This window comes from Oryx dammah, unplaced genomic scaffold (genome assembly GCF_014754425.2).
Source record: "Oryx dammah isolate SB20612 unplaced genomic scaffold, SCBI_Odam_1.1 HiC_scaffold_13, whole genome shotgun sequence".
NCBI classification, from domain to species: Eukaryota; Metazoa; Chordata; class Mammalia; order Artiodactyla; family Bovidae; genus Oryx; species Oryx dammah.
The window spans coordinates 4,352,475-4,368,367 of NW_024070197.1; the positions used below are offsets into that span (position 1 = coordinate 4,352,475).

The 15,893-nt window shown below is 46.4% G+C and overlaps 1 protein-coding gene across 1 annotated transcript; it reads right to left on the reverse strand.

The window, feature by feature from the left end:
* Nucleotides 1–5,753: 5,753 nt before the first annotated feature.
* On the reverse strand, nucleotides 5,754–11,782 carry LOC120871959 (cationic amino acid transporter 3-like). The gene is made up of 11 exons (XM_040252041.1): nucleotides 11,167–11,782; nucleotides 10,423–10,581; nucleotides 8,491–8,662; nucleotides 8,153–8,262; nucleotides 7,786–7,999; nucleotides 7,477–7,616; nucleotides 7,273–7,375; nucleotides 6,892–7,091; nucleotides 6,529–6,695; nucleotides 6,148–6,256; nucleotides 5,754–5,981 (listed from the first exon to the last, which is right to left on the reverse strand). The coding sequence occupies exons 1-11, from the start codon at nucleotides 11,543–11,545 to the stop codon at nucleotides 5,887–5,889; spliced, it is 1,848 nt and encodes a 615-aa protein (XP_040107975.1). The 5' UTR covers nucleotides 11,546–11,782; the 3' UTR covers nucleotides 5,754–5,886.
* Between the last annotated feature and the right edge of the window lie 4,111 nt (nucleotides 11,783–15,893).

The following is a 15,893-nucleotide window of genomic DNA, read 5'->3' on the forward strand; positions in this document are numbered from 1 at the left end:
CTGCACTCTGGGATTGCAGAGGTCTCTGTGGGAGGATGTGAACTCAGCGCCCAGTCTCCTACAGAAGAGGGTGACCCAAGACTTACTGGATCCTTGGAGCAGAGCCTGGAGACCTGGGTCAGTCAGGGAGGCTGAGGTTAAGCCGTGCGTGGCTGGAGCTGAGACATCTCCAAGAACCGAAGTGGGGAGTCTTGAGCACAGAAGACGGTCCTCATCCCTGGGTTCTTGGGGTGGAGATGGAGCTGAGTGGGCAGGGAGCATCTGCAGTGTTGCTATCAGCCCTGGCTTCTCTGTGGTTACCCGCAGGGGGAGGTTCTAAGAGGTTTGTGTGTGTGTGTGTGTGTGTGTGGTAAAATACCCATAACATAAAATTGATCATTATAGCCATCTTTAGGTTTCCAGTTCAGCTGTGTTAAATGCTTTCAAATTTTGTACATCCAGACTCCAGGAATTTTTTCATCTTGCAAAACTTCAACTCTGTACCCATCAACAATTCCCCCTTCTCCTTTCCCAGTTGCTGACATTCACCATTCTACTTTCTTTCTCTATGAGTCTGACCACCCTATGTACCTCATTTAAGTGGAATGATGTAACATGTGTCTTTTCCCATCAGGTTTATATCACTTAGTAGAATATCCACTAGGTTATTCTCGGTCATAGCATATGTTAGAATTCCCTTTCTTTTTAACACTGAAGAATAATCTCTTATGGGTATATACCACATTTGGCTTATACATTTCTTGGTCAATGGGCATTTGGCTTGCTTTCATGTTTTAGTTATTGTGAATAGTGCTGCAACAGAAGTTTACAAATATGTCTCTTCCAGGGTATGCTCTCAATTCTTTGGGGTGTATTCTCAGAGGTAGAATTGCTGGATCACAAAGTTCTAAGATTTTTATCTGCTTGTGATGGAGAAGATGAACACATATTGAGGAATAGGGAAGTCATTCTGGCTTATCCATGGCTAAGCCTGAACTGTGTGTGAACTAAGACAGCCTGTCTGACCCTCACAGCTCATCTGCTTTAACTATTGAGGTAAAGAACGTCTGTCTTGAAGATAAGAATGAGCAACTCCCTTCTCATGGCGTCCATGTTAACACTCCCTCTGAGATAAGGTTCCCTTCCCGGACACCAGGGAACTGCTGTCTCACTGTCTCTGTACCAAGTCTCTCTCTTTTGAAACCTTGAAGAAATGCACCCCATCATGTTGTGAGTTCTTTGTTTGGATGAGGTGTAAGATGATGCTGGACACTACCCTTCAGCAGAGAAGTTTCTCAGAGCTACAGGGACAACATCTTCCTTGCTATAGTCCTCAGTTTGGCTCAAAAAAAAAAACCTCTTTCCTATTCTTATTACAGATTGTTTATTACTTATGTCTGTGGACATGAATTCATTTGATCATCAAGGATCCCAAGAAGTAGGGGCTGTTAACTCGGAGACCACACTCAACCCTCCTCCTTCCCATTCCTCTTACACTACTCAACCTCTCACATTCTGGACATGACCTGAGAGACTCCAGTTTGGGGGAACTCCCAGGTCCAACTGTATGCCAACCAGAAGATGGGGGCTTAAAACCTCTGCTGTTAATTCAAGCGACAAAAGCATTTAACGAGCATCACACCTGCATCCAGCCTTGCACGAAGGGATGGAAGAGGATAAAGGGGAAGGTGTCCTCCTCATCCACATCTTCAAGGAGTTCTGTTTGCTGGGAGAGCTGAGTACCATGGCAGGGAAAGGAAATAATGTAAGAGGTCACGAGCTTTCCTCTTGAGGAAGGAAAATGCCAGAGCAGGAAGTGGAGTGTTAAGGGGACAGAGGTACTGGTGAAGGGTTGACTAGATTCTGATCTGCATCAAGGGACTCTCATGCTAAAGCACGGGGCATGTGTGTACGTGTTCAGTCATGTCTGAGTCTTTGCGACTCCATGGACTGTAGCCCACCAGGCTCCTCTGTCCATGGGACTTTTCAGCTAAGAACACTGGAGTGGGTTGCCATTTTTTACTCCAGGGTATCTTCCCAACCCAGGGTCAGGTCCATATCTCTTGCATCTCCTGAATCGGCAGGTGGCTTCTTAGCCACATGAGCCACCTGGAAAGCCAAAACATGGTCACAGACCATCAAAACAGAACTAAATGTAGTGACTGTCTCTTACAAAAACATTTTTTTAATTGAGTTATAGTTGACTTACAATACTGTAAATTTTCTTAAAGCCAACAATGCAAGGTGGAATGAAGTAGCTTAAGCTGTTGTGGAGAGTTTAGACATTATCCATCAGAACAATTAGCCTCTAAGAGACATAATGCCTCCACAGACAAACTTCAGCTCTGCTCATCAGTTGTGAAATATTTAGGTCATTTCATATCTAAGGAAAAATATTGATTGATTCTGAAACAATTAAGGGAACCCTGGCTTTCTCAGTTCCCGATCACTCAGGGGATTTCTAAGTCTAACCAGATACTGACAAAATGAGTACCCAGAAGTCCCTGTGTTGTTCAACCTCTCTGGTGCTGCTGCTAAGTCACTTCAGTCGTGCCCGACTCTGTGAGACCCCATAGACGTCAGCACACCAGGCTCCTCCGTCCTTGGGATTCTCCAGGCAAGAGTACTGGAGTGGGTTGCCATTGCCTTCTCCACCAACCTTTGTATGAGCTACTAAATTCTACCCAAGCAGACCCAACTGAATGAATGACAGAAGGAGAAAAGGCTATCAATGCTTTAACATCTGCAGTAGCCCAGGCTCCAGCAGTAGGCCACCCTAACTACAAATTGCCATGATTAATCATTGTGCATGAAGATAGAATACTTGCACTAGGTGTATTAACTCAGAAACATGGTGACCAGCATTGACTCATTGGCTATTCTAGCCCAGCAGTTAGATTTGTAACTGATCGCTGGTTCAGCCACTCGTTACTCAACAGACAATAAAGCAAGGAACAAGCTTCCACAGAGAGGAATGATGCTTTATTCAGAAAAGCCAGCTATCTCAGGAGAAGGTGGGCTTGTGTCCATGCCAGTTCTGCTCAGCCATGACAGTCTTCATGTCCGACTCTTTGGGACCCCATGGCCTATACAGTCCATGGAATTCTCCAGGCCAGAATACTGGAGTGGGTAGCCTTTCCCTTCTCCAGGGGATCTTCCCAACCCAGGGATCAAACCCAGGTCTCCCACATTGCAGGTGGATTCTTTACCAGCTGAGCCACAAGGGAATCTTTAAAGGGAAGATGATAATGCCTCAGTTAATCCTTTAGGCAGGAGGTCAGATTATCTGTCATTTCTCCATTGCTGCAAATCTGCTGACTTCTCCCTGTCTTCCCTGGGACACTATCTTACTCAGGAGATCCACCTGCAACTGGAGGTTCTCTTGCCCTTGTGGTCCACCTGCAAATTTACTAAGGGGAACCTAGGGGTAGAGAGTCAGTCATTCTTTAACTACTAAATTCTTCATTCTTACTCCTTTAACCCAGGAATCAGCAGGTTAGGTGAGGTGTTGTGCATAATTAGAAAAGCGGAAAGTTAAATGTTGCCTAATGATCTCATCCTTATGATTAAGGTCTAAGGAAAATAGGGATGAGCAAACAGAAATAGGCAAAGGAGTGGCTTACAGTAGATATATTGGGGTTTTTTAGAGATTCTAAGCACACTGACTAGACCGCAGTGTAGTATAAGCATAACCTTTATGTGCACTGGGAAACCAAAAAAAAAAAAAAAAGTGACTTTCTTTTGTGTCAACTCTGTAGAACCAAATCAGTAGTATCTCCAAGGCTTCCCTGGTAGCTCAGATGGTAAAGAATCCACTTGCAATGCAGGAGACCAGGTTCTATCCCTGGGTCAAGAAGATCCCCTGCAGGAGGGCATGGCAACCCACTCAAGTACTCTTGCCTGCAGAGTCCCATGAACAGAGGAGCCTGGCGGGCTACAGTCCATGGGACCGCAAAGAGTCGGACACAGCTGAGAGACTAACACTTTCACATACCTGTATGAACTCTCCACTTTGGGTCATATCATTTAATTGTTACAGAAAGTGCATCATTTTGTTTCCTGGAGAATTACCCACATTCTGGTATGGCTGATTTTGAGGGGGGGGGGGGCCTCGCTGTGAGGCATGTGGGTTCCCCAACCAGGGATTCAACCTCTGCTCCCTTGCAATGAGGAAGTCCCTGGGTGACTAAGTTTTCAGCTGAAATGTGAATCTATCCCTAATGTCTGCTCTGAGCTCCTAGCTGATCTAGAGTGCAGGCACGCAATGCTTAGTCACTCAGTTGTGTCCGACTCTTTGCAACCCCATGGCCTATAGCCCACCAGGCTCCTCTGTCCATGGGATTCTCCAGGCAAGAATACTGGAGTGGGTTGCCAACCCCTCCTCCAGGGGATCTTCCTGATACAGGAATCGAAACTGGGTCTCTTGCATTGCAGGCAGATTCTTTACCATTGGGCCACCTGGAAAGCAATTGATGTAGAGACTTGATTAATTCCGAGTCAGTTTTTCATCAGGACTATTGTATGGGCAGTGTTCTGGATTGCCTATCACAGTACTTTGGGTATCACGTGATATCTGGCTTTCCCGCATCAGTAAGGGATCAACAACAATCAGGTGATGTCAACTTTTCCATCAAAGTTTCACCCGACAGTCTCGTTCTCCATTCATTGCTTCCTAAGTCAGTAATTTCAATAGAACTTGCAAGGTAGTGACTTTCCTAATTCTATTCATTTTCCTCCATCTTTGTTTCAATTCATCTAATAACTTGTACTTGGTTTCTTGACCTCCATATCTCCTTTACTCCACTTCAGTTGTTCCCACAAACAATCCTCTGCCCCATTATTACCAACTTCTTGCATGTCTATAATCTCAATTTCAAGCCTTCTGTTCTGCAGCAGCAACTTTCTGTCCTGTCTTTCGAGGTTTTAGTTCAACCCTACTAGAACCATTTATCAACCAACCATTACATATGACCCCTTCCCCCTACTTCTGACAATGCAGGAATTTTTCTTTTCCAATTAAGATGTTTTCTTCATCAGCACTACTGTGTGACTCGAGGACTCTGGGATAGAAAAGTAAAGAAAACCAACCATTTACACTATGTTATACTTTGTCTCAACAAAGCTTGGAGAAAATATCAAAATGATCACTTCTCTTTATCATTATGAAATGATCAACTTTATCTATTGCTATTCTTTTGATCAAAATCTAATTTGTCTGATAGCAATATAGCTACCCTAGTTTCTATTGTTAGTATTTGCACAAAATATCTGTTTCCTTTCTTTTACTTCTAGCCTATTCATGGGCTAATATTTACATGTAACTCTTTTAAAAAATAGTATTTGTTTCTTTATTTGGCTGTGCTGGGTCTTAGTTGTGGCCTGTGGAATCTTAGTTCCCTGACCAAGGTTTAATCCCATGCCCCCTGCATTGGGATCCCAGAGTCTTGACCACTAGACCATTAAGGAAGCCCCTAAAGTATAACTCTTGACATAATACATAGTTACCTGAGTTTCTTTCCCATGGGGCAATCTCTAGTTCTTATTGGAAATAAGTACAAGAAGGTGTTTCTTATGTGCAGGCTCATATTTTATTTCTTCCTCTATTTGTTAGTTACATCATAGTACTTTCTTTGTAAAGATTCATCTTACTACACACCTTATGAAGCATGCAATTTTCTGTATGCATATTAAGCTTTAAAACATTTACTTAAAAATTGTACAATAGTAAAGTCATTGTGTCCATTGGCAATAAGTACTAAATATTTACACTAAATACTAAATACTTTCCACCTTCACAGTCCATAGAGGCTCAAAATGAGCCTTGAACTAGCAGATAACTCCAGTGTATGGAGGGGTCCACACAGCATCTATTTCCTTTGGCTAAGATGCTTCATCACTAGGGGTGTTTTAGTCCAGAGTCTGGGAGGTGGAGGCTGGTGTCTGTGGCTCATTGTTCTCCTCTAAGCTGTGTCGGATCCCATATCCAAAGTATATGGCAAATCCTAGGAGGAAAATGAGACAATAAGAAGAAAAACAGAGGCTCTCCTCATTTATGAATGCCCAGTAAGCCTCCTATTATGGCGTATGACACAGTTTAGGGAAGACGTGGTTAGAAGAGGATAGGGTTCAGTCACTCAAGAAGCCTCTTCACCCCAGACAGTCACTCACCAGTGGCATTCCAGATGCCAAAGAGGGCCCAGGTCCAAGTGCTCATCTGCATCATCAGGTAAACGTTCAGAAAAATGCTGACCAGTGGGAGCACAGGCAGAGCAGGGACCTGTGGGCAGAGTCAGGTCATCCCTGAGCACAGCCCAGACATCTGAGAGGGAGACCCTGCCCCACATGGGTGAGACAAGTTCAGTCCAGTTCAGGCTTTGTGTTCCATGCCTATTGAGCCTGGTTTGTAAGCAGTGAGTGTGAATCAGGGAAGAGTCCATTGGTTTCAGCAACTCCCCTTTTTTCTTGGTCCATCAAAGGATGTTTAGACGTCAAAGCACACAGACTTCATTCACTCAAGGTGGATACTTTGGGCACATACAGTCACCTTACCCTGAACATAAGAGGACTGGGGCTCTGGGGCTGCCTCCAGATGATGGCCGTCACCCCAGTGATGAGCAGCAGCAGCAGCACAGCCACTGTTGTGAGCACGGGGTCTCCAGAGAACACCTGGCTGGGCCACTGGGCCAGGACCAGGCTCAGGATGGTCAACAGGAGAACTGCAAGGGTCAGAGGAGGAGAACAGGCTGGACCCAGAAGACAAAGATGTCAGGACTTCGGGTCACACCCCTCCCTGAAACCACCAACATCAGGAAGGGCCATCATATCTCCAAGACTCCTCAACTGACAAAATACATACTCTTACTCCATCCAGTCAATTTCAGAACATGAATAAAGAGAAACCCCACTGCTCACCAAGCAGGAAGGCACATCCATAGACAATCTGGGCAGATTTCTGGGTGGGGGTGGTACTGGTAGGGTACCACAGGCTCTTTAAAATGTTTGAGGTTCCTTCTTCAGGTACAGAGTCCAAAGGACTTTCTTCAAGTACATGCTCCAGCTCAGTTTCTTCTTCTGTTTTCTCACTCTTACTTAAATTCTGATCTGGCTGGTACCTGAGTTAGAGGTTTAAAGGCAATATTAATAGCAGCCACTGTTCACAGAACACCAGATTGTCTATTCCACTTCTTTCTTCTCTTGAACAATCAGAAAGCAGCGTGAAGACACAGACCAGGATTACCTCCCTGTCATCCCCATGATCCCAAGCCCCCCAGTCAAGGTGTAGCGGGGTCTCATCTGAGAACAAGGACCAAGAAGGACACCATGGAGTAAGCAAGCAGGGACGCAACTGCCATGAGGTTTGCAATGTGGCTGAACTCAAAGAGTAATGCCATGATCCCTAGAATGGGGAAACAAAAACGGCAGGGGTGGGATTAAGAAACCACTGGAACTGCACTTAAGGGAAATGGATCAAGGAAGGAGCGAGTTTTGTTTATTCACCTGCAAGGCTTCCAGAAGACATGATGGCCACGACGGGGATTTCTTTGTGACCATAGACCCAGGCAAGTCCCCGGAAAAGGAGTCCATCCTCTGCCATTGCACGGATTAACCGAGACATGGGGAACATGTCACCCAGGAGGCTGGGAGAGAAAGTGGAGACACGTGTGAGGACGTGGAGAAGCAGGGGAGAGCAGGGCAGGAGCTCCCTAGTCTACATGGAGCAAGATGTCTTTCCCTCTTGTCTTTCAGTCCCATGGGCTGGGGTGCACGAGCATCTCACAGTGGATGGGGAGAAACCCGGACACTGACCTGGACGTAAGAGCACAGAGGACGCCAACAGCCACCACATATCTGGCAGGGCCCCAGCCAACGTGGAGAAAAGCCTCGGGCAAGGGCCTGTGGTGATGAATCTGGTAGTAGGGCACCATGAGGGTGAGCGCCGCTGAGACAGCAAAATACGCCAAAAAGCACATGAGGAGTGAGATCATGGAGATGGATCGCTGAGACTTTAGGTCTCTTCTCCCTGCAAAAGGGGTAAAAGCAGCAGGTCAGGAAAACGCCATGGGGTGAAAGCACAAAATTGCCTAAAGCAGGCTAACATTTTCCCAACCTCTGTGCCCAAGGGCAGCTCAAACTCTGTCCAAACCCCCCATGGGACACACGGTGACCACATTACCTGTAATAATGGCAGCAAAACCGACAAATGCGTAGAAACACGTAGCTGCTCCTCGGAGAACCCCCTCAAAGTCAAAAGGCACAAACCCTCCAGCACCTGGAGGGCCCAAGCTGTGGTGGGAGAAGGAGCAAGAAAGAACGTGGGTGAGGTGGGTTCAGCCATCACTTCTGGACTCTTCCCTCAATACTGCAAACTCTGGAAACCCACCATCTGGATCCACCAGCCTGGGTCTCCTTAGTCCCCACCAAATTCTCAGCTCTGACTCCCCTACAGACACACACACACACACACACACACACACACAGAGACATTAATATGACCAAGAGTACGCTCCTAACCTATTTGAGAATGCAGCTGCAGCCAATGCGTAGTCCTGTTCTGTGAGCTTCCAGTTGTGCAGGTCTCCCTTAATGAAGCCAGAGAGGATGATGAAGCTGAGAACCAAAAGGTTGATGACTGTGAACACTCTGTAAACCCAGGCTGACTCAGGAACTCCCAGAGCGAGTAGTACTGTAGGAGAGATGGAATATGAGACACGCACAGTAACTAAGTCCATAGAGCCAGACAGCAGCCTCGGGGGCTGGGGGCTGTGGGGGTGGGGTGGATGGACCGTGATGCTCAGTGGACACAGGGTGCCCTTCAAGGAAGATGAACATGTTTGAAACTCGATGCAGGTGATGGCTGGACAGCATTGTGAATGTACTAGCACCCCTGAATTGTACCAATAGGATAGTTAATTTCTTTTCTTATAATTAGAAATCTTTTTCATTTTATTTGTGTTTGGCTGGGCTGAGCCTTCGCTGTGGCATAACAGAATCTTTAGGTGTGGCGTGTGAACTCTTAGTTGCATCAGTGGGATCGTAGTTCCCTGACCAGAGGTGGAACCTTGGTCCCCTGCGCGGAGAGCAAGGAGTCTTGGCCACTGGACCACCAGGAAGGTCCTAATAGTTCATTTCTTACTGTGGCGATCATCTCACATAGGCAGGTCTATCAGGCCATCACTGTGGGATTTCCCTGGTGGTCCAGCGGTTGGGAGTCTGCTGGCCAATGCAGGGGACAAGAGTTCCATCCCTGGTCCAGGGACATTCCACGTGCCAAAGAAAACTAAGCCCATGTGCTGTAACTACTGAGCCCGAGCTCTAGAACCCGTGCTCTGCAACATTAGAAGCCCCGCAAAAAGAAGCCTGTGATTCACAATGAAGAATAACCCATACTCTCTGCAACTAGAGAAAACCTGTGAGCAGCAACAAAGATCTAGTACAGCCAAAAAAAAAAAAAAAATCACGTTGCACACCTCAAACTTACTGTGCTGTATATCAGTTATGTCTCAGTAAAGCTGGGGAAAATAGCAAAATGATAAATTTATGCTTTGTGAATTTCCTCTGAAAAAAAAAATCTTTGGTCTCAGTACCAAGACTAAAATATGTCAGTCTAAGTAAATGATTTTCACCCGGGATTAAATTTTATTCCCCAAACATTTGGCATGGTCTGGAGACATTCCAATTGTCAGAATTTGGGGAGTGGGTTTCACTGGTATCTAGTAAGCAAAGGTCGGGGATGTCACTCAGCATCCAACAATGATTTTTTAAAACATCCTGAAATCACAGAACAGCCACCCCACCAAGGAATGAAGCAGCTCAAATTGTCAAGAGGGCCAAGAGTGGGAAATGACCCTCCAGATCTTGTTTTCCTGCCTCTCATACCACAGACAGCCCTTCCAGTCCTAATCCCCACCCCCAAGTCTTTCCCAACCTCAGCTCCTCTCCACTCCCTACTCAGTCCATCTTTTTTTAAAAAAATATTGTATTTAGTTAGTAATTTGGCTGAGTTGGGTCTTAGCTGTGGGATCTTTTGTTGTGACCCAAACAGCAAAGTTTGGGAATCAGTGGATAAAGAATCCGCCTGCAGTGAAGGAAACACAAGAGACATGGGTTCACTTCCCAGGTCAGGAAGATCCTCTGGAGAAGGAAATGGCAACCCACTCCAGCGTTCCTGCCTGGAGAGCCCCACGGACAAAGGAGCCTATTGGGCTATAGCCCAAAGGGTCGGACATGACTGAGCAACTACACACACACACACACACACACACACAGATTCTCCAGTTGTAGTGTGCAAGCTAAGGACTTGAGCTTAGTTGTTCTGCGGCACATGGGGTCTTAGCACCCTGACCAGGGATCGAACCTGTGTCCCCACATTGCAAGGCGGATTCATAACCACTGGACCACCAGGGGAGTCCCCGCATCCCATCTTATATCTGACCCCTGACTCACCTGCAAGCAGCAGCACCAGGCCCAGTGCGAAAAAGTCTGCATACATGGCCAGTAAGTAGGGCACATGCAGAGGGAAAGTTCCCTCCAATGCCTGAGAGACGTGGGCCCCAGTGAGGCTGTCAAAGGCGTACCTCCAGGTGCGGGCTGTACACGCAGTGGCTGCAGCAGCAGAAGAATGAACATTCACAAACAAAATTAAACACCTAGTAATTGCCAACAGACGTATTTTGGAGGAAAAAATAGACAAAATATATAAGCTCAAAGATTTTTTTCATGAGGTATTGAGAGCAGACTGGGATAATCCACAAAATAGGTCCACTATTTAATATGTTAGGAGGAGATCAGTGTTTCACAAAGAAAGAAAACAGGGAAGTTGGACCAGGAGGGCTAAAAGAGGAGGGATGAAATTTTAAATCAAGTGGCAACCCCCCCCAAAAAAAAATCACTCAAAGGCAACAGCTGAGCAAAGACTCCAATATAATGAGGTGATGAGCCTGTGGGACACGCCTCCCTCCCACCCGTGCCCAGTTTCCTTTCCTTCTCATTCTTAGTCCAATTATTTAAGGAAAGCAAGAGAAAGCTGACTAGAATGAAGCTGTGGGGTTTTCCAGCCACGATTACCCATTTCCCCACAACAAGTCAAGTAACAAAGTGCCCATGAATGAGACAATCCCATCTCCCAGTTTCCTGACCTTAGCCCCCACCCCTTTCCCCCACACCTGTCACCTGGTCCCATCACCTCACCAATTAAAAATAACAGTATGATGTTCCAGCCAACGACAAAGGCCCAGAGCTGTCCCATCGTGACGTAGCTGCAGACATACGCAGAAGAGGAGCGTGGTACCCGGGCGTCAAACTCCACATAGCAGAGCCTCGACAGCAGAGAAGACAGGCCAGCCACCAAGAAGCAGACGACAATCGCTGGTCCAGCTACGTACTTGGCCACTGCACCAAGCACGATGTAGAGGCCAGCTCCCAGGTTCCTGCCCACACCCAAGAACACCAGCTCTGTGGCACTCAGATGAATCTTGAGACCGTCAGACTCCTTTATGGTGTCTGCTCCTCGCCTGTGGACCAGCCTCTGACCAAACTGGCGAACATACTGAGGCACCATCCTAGACATAGTTGAGGAGGCTACAATCTGCTGAGAAAACAAGACACAGAGTCATCAAGACTGCTTATCCATCCTTGACCCTAAGAGTTAAAATCCATGAAGTATTGGAGTGATGAGGGACAGGTGGTAAAAAGACACATTGGGCAAGTGCTCCATCTCTGAGCTTTGAATTCTTCAAACATAAAGAAACCTCTTAATGTGTTTCAAAATTACTAGAAAGATTGTTTAAAGAGAAGTGATGGGGAGCAGAATGCTGCTGCTGCTGCTGCTGCTAAGTCACTTCAGTCGTGTCTGACTCTGTGCAACCCCATAGATGGCAGCCCATCCGGCTCCCCCATCCCTGGGATTCTCCAGGCAAGAACACTGGAGTGGGTTGCCATTTCCTTCTCCAATGCATGAAAGTGATAAGTGAAAATGAAGTTGCTCAGTCGTGTCCGACTCTTAGCAACCCCATGGACTGCAGCCTACCAGGCTCCTCCATCCATGGGATTTTCCAGGCAAGAGTACTGGAGTGGGGTGCCATTGCCTTCTCCAGGGGAGCAGAATACATCTTCTCAAATGTACCCCTTTGATGGGTTGACTGTTTTGAGCCGAAGGCAGTGAAGACCCAGCAGACTCAGGAGAAGCTCCTTGCCTCTCCCTTAACTGCTCAAAATAAGGTAATCAGCTAGTGAAGAATCCACCTGCAATGCGGGAGACCTGGGTTTGATCCCTGGGTTGGGAAGATCCCCTGGAGAAGGGAAAGGGTACCACCTCCAGTATTCCTGCCTGGAGAATTCCATGGACTGTATAGTCCATGGGGTCGCAAAGAGTCGGACACGACTTAGCGACTTTCACAAGGGACCTACACCAGGAATAGAGCTATCACCAAAGACAACTGTTTCTTTCTAAAAGGATTGCCTGCCTGGAGTGGCAGACATTTGTATACCAAGCACTTGGGCTCTTTTGTTGCTGTCATTCAGCTGCTCAGTCATGTCCAACTCTTTGTGACCCCATGAACTGCAGCACACCAGGCTCCTCTGCCCTTCACTATCACCCAGAGTTTGCTCAAATTCACATTCATTGAGTCGAAGCTGCCATCCAGCCATCTCATCCTCTGTCATCCCCTTGTCCTCCTGCCCTCAATCTTTCCCAGCATCAGAGAAGTTTTCTCCATGTTGTAGCTTGCATCAGAAATGTCAGAAACTTTCCAATGAGTCAGTTCTTCACATCAGGTGGCCAAAGTATTGGAGCTTCAGCTTCAGCACCAGTCCTTCCAATGAATATTCAGGGTGGATTTCTTTTTAGGATTGACTGGTTTGATCTCCCTGTCATCCAAGGGACTCACAAGGGTCTTCCAAGCATTTTTTCTTCCCATCTTCCTGTGGGTTCTCTTCCTCCCATTTGAAGCCCCAGATCCCTACTCCTTTCTCCTTAGCTCAGGAGAAGATATGAGCCTCAATTGTTTGAATGTATGAGTCTCAGAATTTCTATGGGGCCCCCCTATGAAGCAAATTGAATCTCCTAATCTGTCTTTTTTTTTTTTTTTTTGGCTGCACTGGGTCTTAGTTGCAGCACGCAAGATCTCTCGTTGAGGCAGGTGAACTCAGTTGCAGCATACGGGGTCTAGTTCCCCAACCAGGGATCGAACCCAGGCTCCCCGCAATGTGGGCACAGAGTCTTAGCCACTGGACCACCAGGGAAGTGCCTGTTTGCCTGCCTTATGTCAGTTTAATTATTAAGCCAGCCAAAGAGCTTAGAAAAGGAAATTTCTGTTCCTACAGAAGCAAAACCTTTCGGCACAGTGCCTGATTCAAAGTATCTGCTTAATGGGCATGATCTGAGTGGATAAGAATGATGATTTCTTGGTTTTAAGCAAAATCAACCAGTTCTGCCATTTCAAATCCAGCTCTGCTATTTATTAGCTAGCTGCTATTGCACGTGCTATATACCAACTTTGTCCTGCTTTTCTCTATACCACTGGGAAAACTGTCCTTATGATCATTATTTCCTTCTGTCCTAGATAGGGATGAAGTGACTAAGGGGCTTGGTGATCAGAAATCACAGACTCCACCTGTTTCCATGACGAAGATCGTAAAACCTGGTAGCTTCCTGTTCTGTTGCCTGAAGAGTGACATGGAATCGGGACTCTGCTTTGGGGGAGAAGGAAATGGAATTTGTAGGGAGGGACAGACTCAAGCCCAGCTCAGTCAAAGCATCACAGCAGAGTGGCCTCCCAACTAACTGCCTGGAGGGACGAGGGACTAACCTTTACTCTGAATCAGGAATGACAGGACCGTTTCCGGCTGCTTTGGGGCATGAAATGTCCCTTCACTACACTGCTCTGCAGGGCTAGGCTGACCCAGTGACCACAAGTCACCATCAGGGGGCTTCCACCCCTGATACTCTAAAGTCCAAGTTTAACATTTTGATTCAGAGCAAGCATTCAAAGAGCCAGGACATTCTGATTAGAATCTTGGCTCCTCAAACACTACTGTGCCTTTGAACAAGCCATACACTTCTCTGGACCTGTGCAGAGAAGGTCTTCTTGCTCAAATGCTGCTGACAAACCCCTGTGCACCGTGAGTAGGAATATAAAAAAAACTAAAAATGGAGTTACCACATGATCCAGCAATTCCACTGCTGGCTGTACACCCAAAAGAACTGAAAATAGGATCTCAAAGAGACCCTTGTACACCTATATTCAGAGTAGCATTAATCACAATAGCTGAAAGTTGGAAGAAACTCAGACGTCCATCCTCAAAGAAATGGATAAACGTGATGAGGTCTACACATGCACTGAAATATTATTCAGCCTTGAAAACACTGACATTTCTGATACACACTACAACATGGAGGAAACTTGAAAACATTATGCTAAGTGACATAATACAAATAGTGTATGACTCCAGTTCTATGAAGTACTGAAAGCAGTTAAAATCATAGAGGCCGAAAGTAGAATGGTGGGAACTTGCCTGGTGGTCCAGTGGCTAAGAAGGCCTTGCAGTGCAGGGGACACTGGTCATTTCCCGGTCTGGAAACGAAGACCCCACATGCTGTGGGGCAGCTGAGCCTGCAGACCACAACTACCGAGGCCCGTGTGCTCTGGAGCCCTTAAGACACGACTACAGAGTCCTTGCGTCTCAACAAAAGATCCTGCATGAGGCAACTAAGACCAGGAGCAGCCATGTAAACACATTTAAAAAAAAAAAGAAAATAGAATGGTGGTTCAGCAGAGGGAATAAATAGAAGTCATTATAAAATAAATAAATAAGTAGGAGTTATTACAAAATGGAGACACAATTCAGTTTTACAAGGTGAAAAGAGTTCTGGAGATCAGAACTCTTACAATGTACATAACACCTAACATTACTGACCTGTACACTTAAAAATGGTCAAAATGGTAAATTCTATGTTATGTGTATTTTGCCACCATTTGAAAAATTGCCACTAATGCTGAATAATATAGTCAGCTTCACAGAGTTGCTGGGTGTAGCAAACCCAAAAGTAATATACTATAAATCACCATACAGTTGCTCCTCATGAATACCCAACTCCACAAAGCTCAAGTTCCTTACAGTTGCCCCCGTATCTTCAGATGAGGTGCCCACAGACACGGAGGACAGATGGTATGTAGAAGACTGAAATCGGGGGTCCACCCGTCCATACCCACTGTATGAGGGTAATTATTAATATGGTTTGTACATAAGTCAAAAAAATAGGCTTAGATCATCAGGACACAGGTCCAATTATCCTCCATTCCCCCACCACACACCTTTTTTTCACACACACATTCCCAGCTCCCAGCTCCTGCTTTCATTGGAAAATGGGTCAGTCAGGGGCCGGGCTGACCTCCCCTACATTCTGGTTGCAGAGGTCTCTTTGGGAGGATGTGAACTCAGCGCCCAGTCTCCCACAGGAGAGGGTGACCTGAGACTTACTGGATCCTTGGAGCAAAGCCTGGAGCACTGGGTCAGTCAGGGAGGCTGAGGTTAAGCCGTGCGCGGCTGGAGCTGAGACATCTCCAAGAACCGAAGCGGGGAGTCCTGAGCACAGAAGACAGTCCTCACCCCTGGGTTGTTGGGGTGGAGATGGGGCTGGGCGGGCAGGGAGCATCTGCTGTGTTGCTCTCAGCCCTGACTCCTCTGTGGTTACCCTCGGGGGAGGTTCTGAGAGGTTATTGTGGTAAAACACACACATAACCTAAAATTGACCATTTTAACCATCTTTAAGTGTCTGATCCAATCATATTAACTACACTCACCTTTTGTGCAACCAAATTCCAGGACTTTGTTTCATCTGGCAAAACTTAACCTCTGTACCCAGCAAGCAAAACTTCCCGTTTTCTCCCTCAGTTCCTTGCAATCACCCTTCTACT

Bases quoted from the DNA above. Each gene is read 5' to 3' on its own strand.
- LOC120871959 (XM_040252041.1), bottom strand. From the start codon at position 11,545: ATGTCTAGGATGGTGCCTCAGTATGTTCGCCAGTTTGGTCAGAGGCTG. The intron at 6,696-6,891 runs GTGAGCAGTGGG...TGACCCTTGCAG, and splicing joins TGGATGTGCCTTCCTGCTTG to TTCTCCTGTTGACCATCCTG. The intron at 5,982-6,147 runs GTGAGTGACTGT...TTTTCCTCCTAG, and splicing joins TGGCATCTGGAATGCCACTG to GATTTGCCATATACTTTGGA.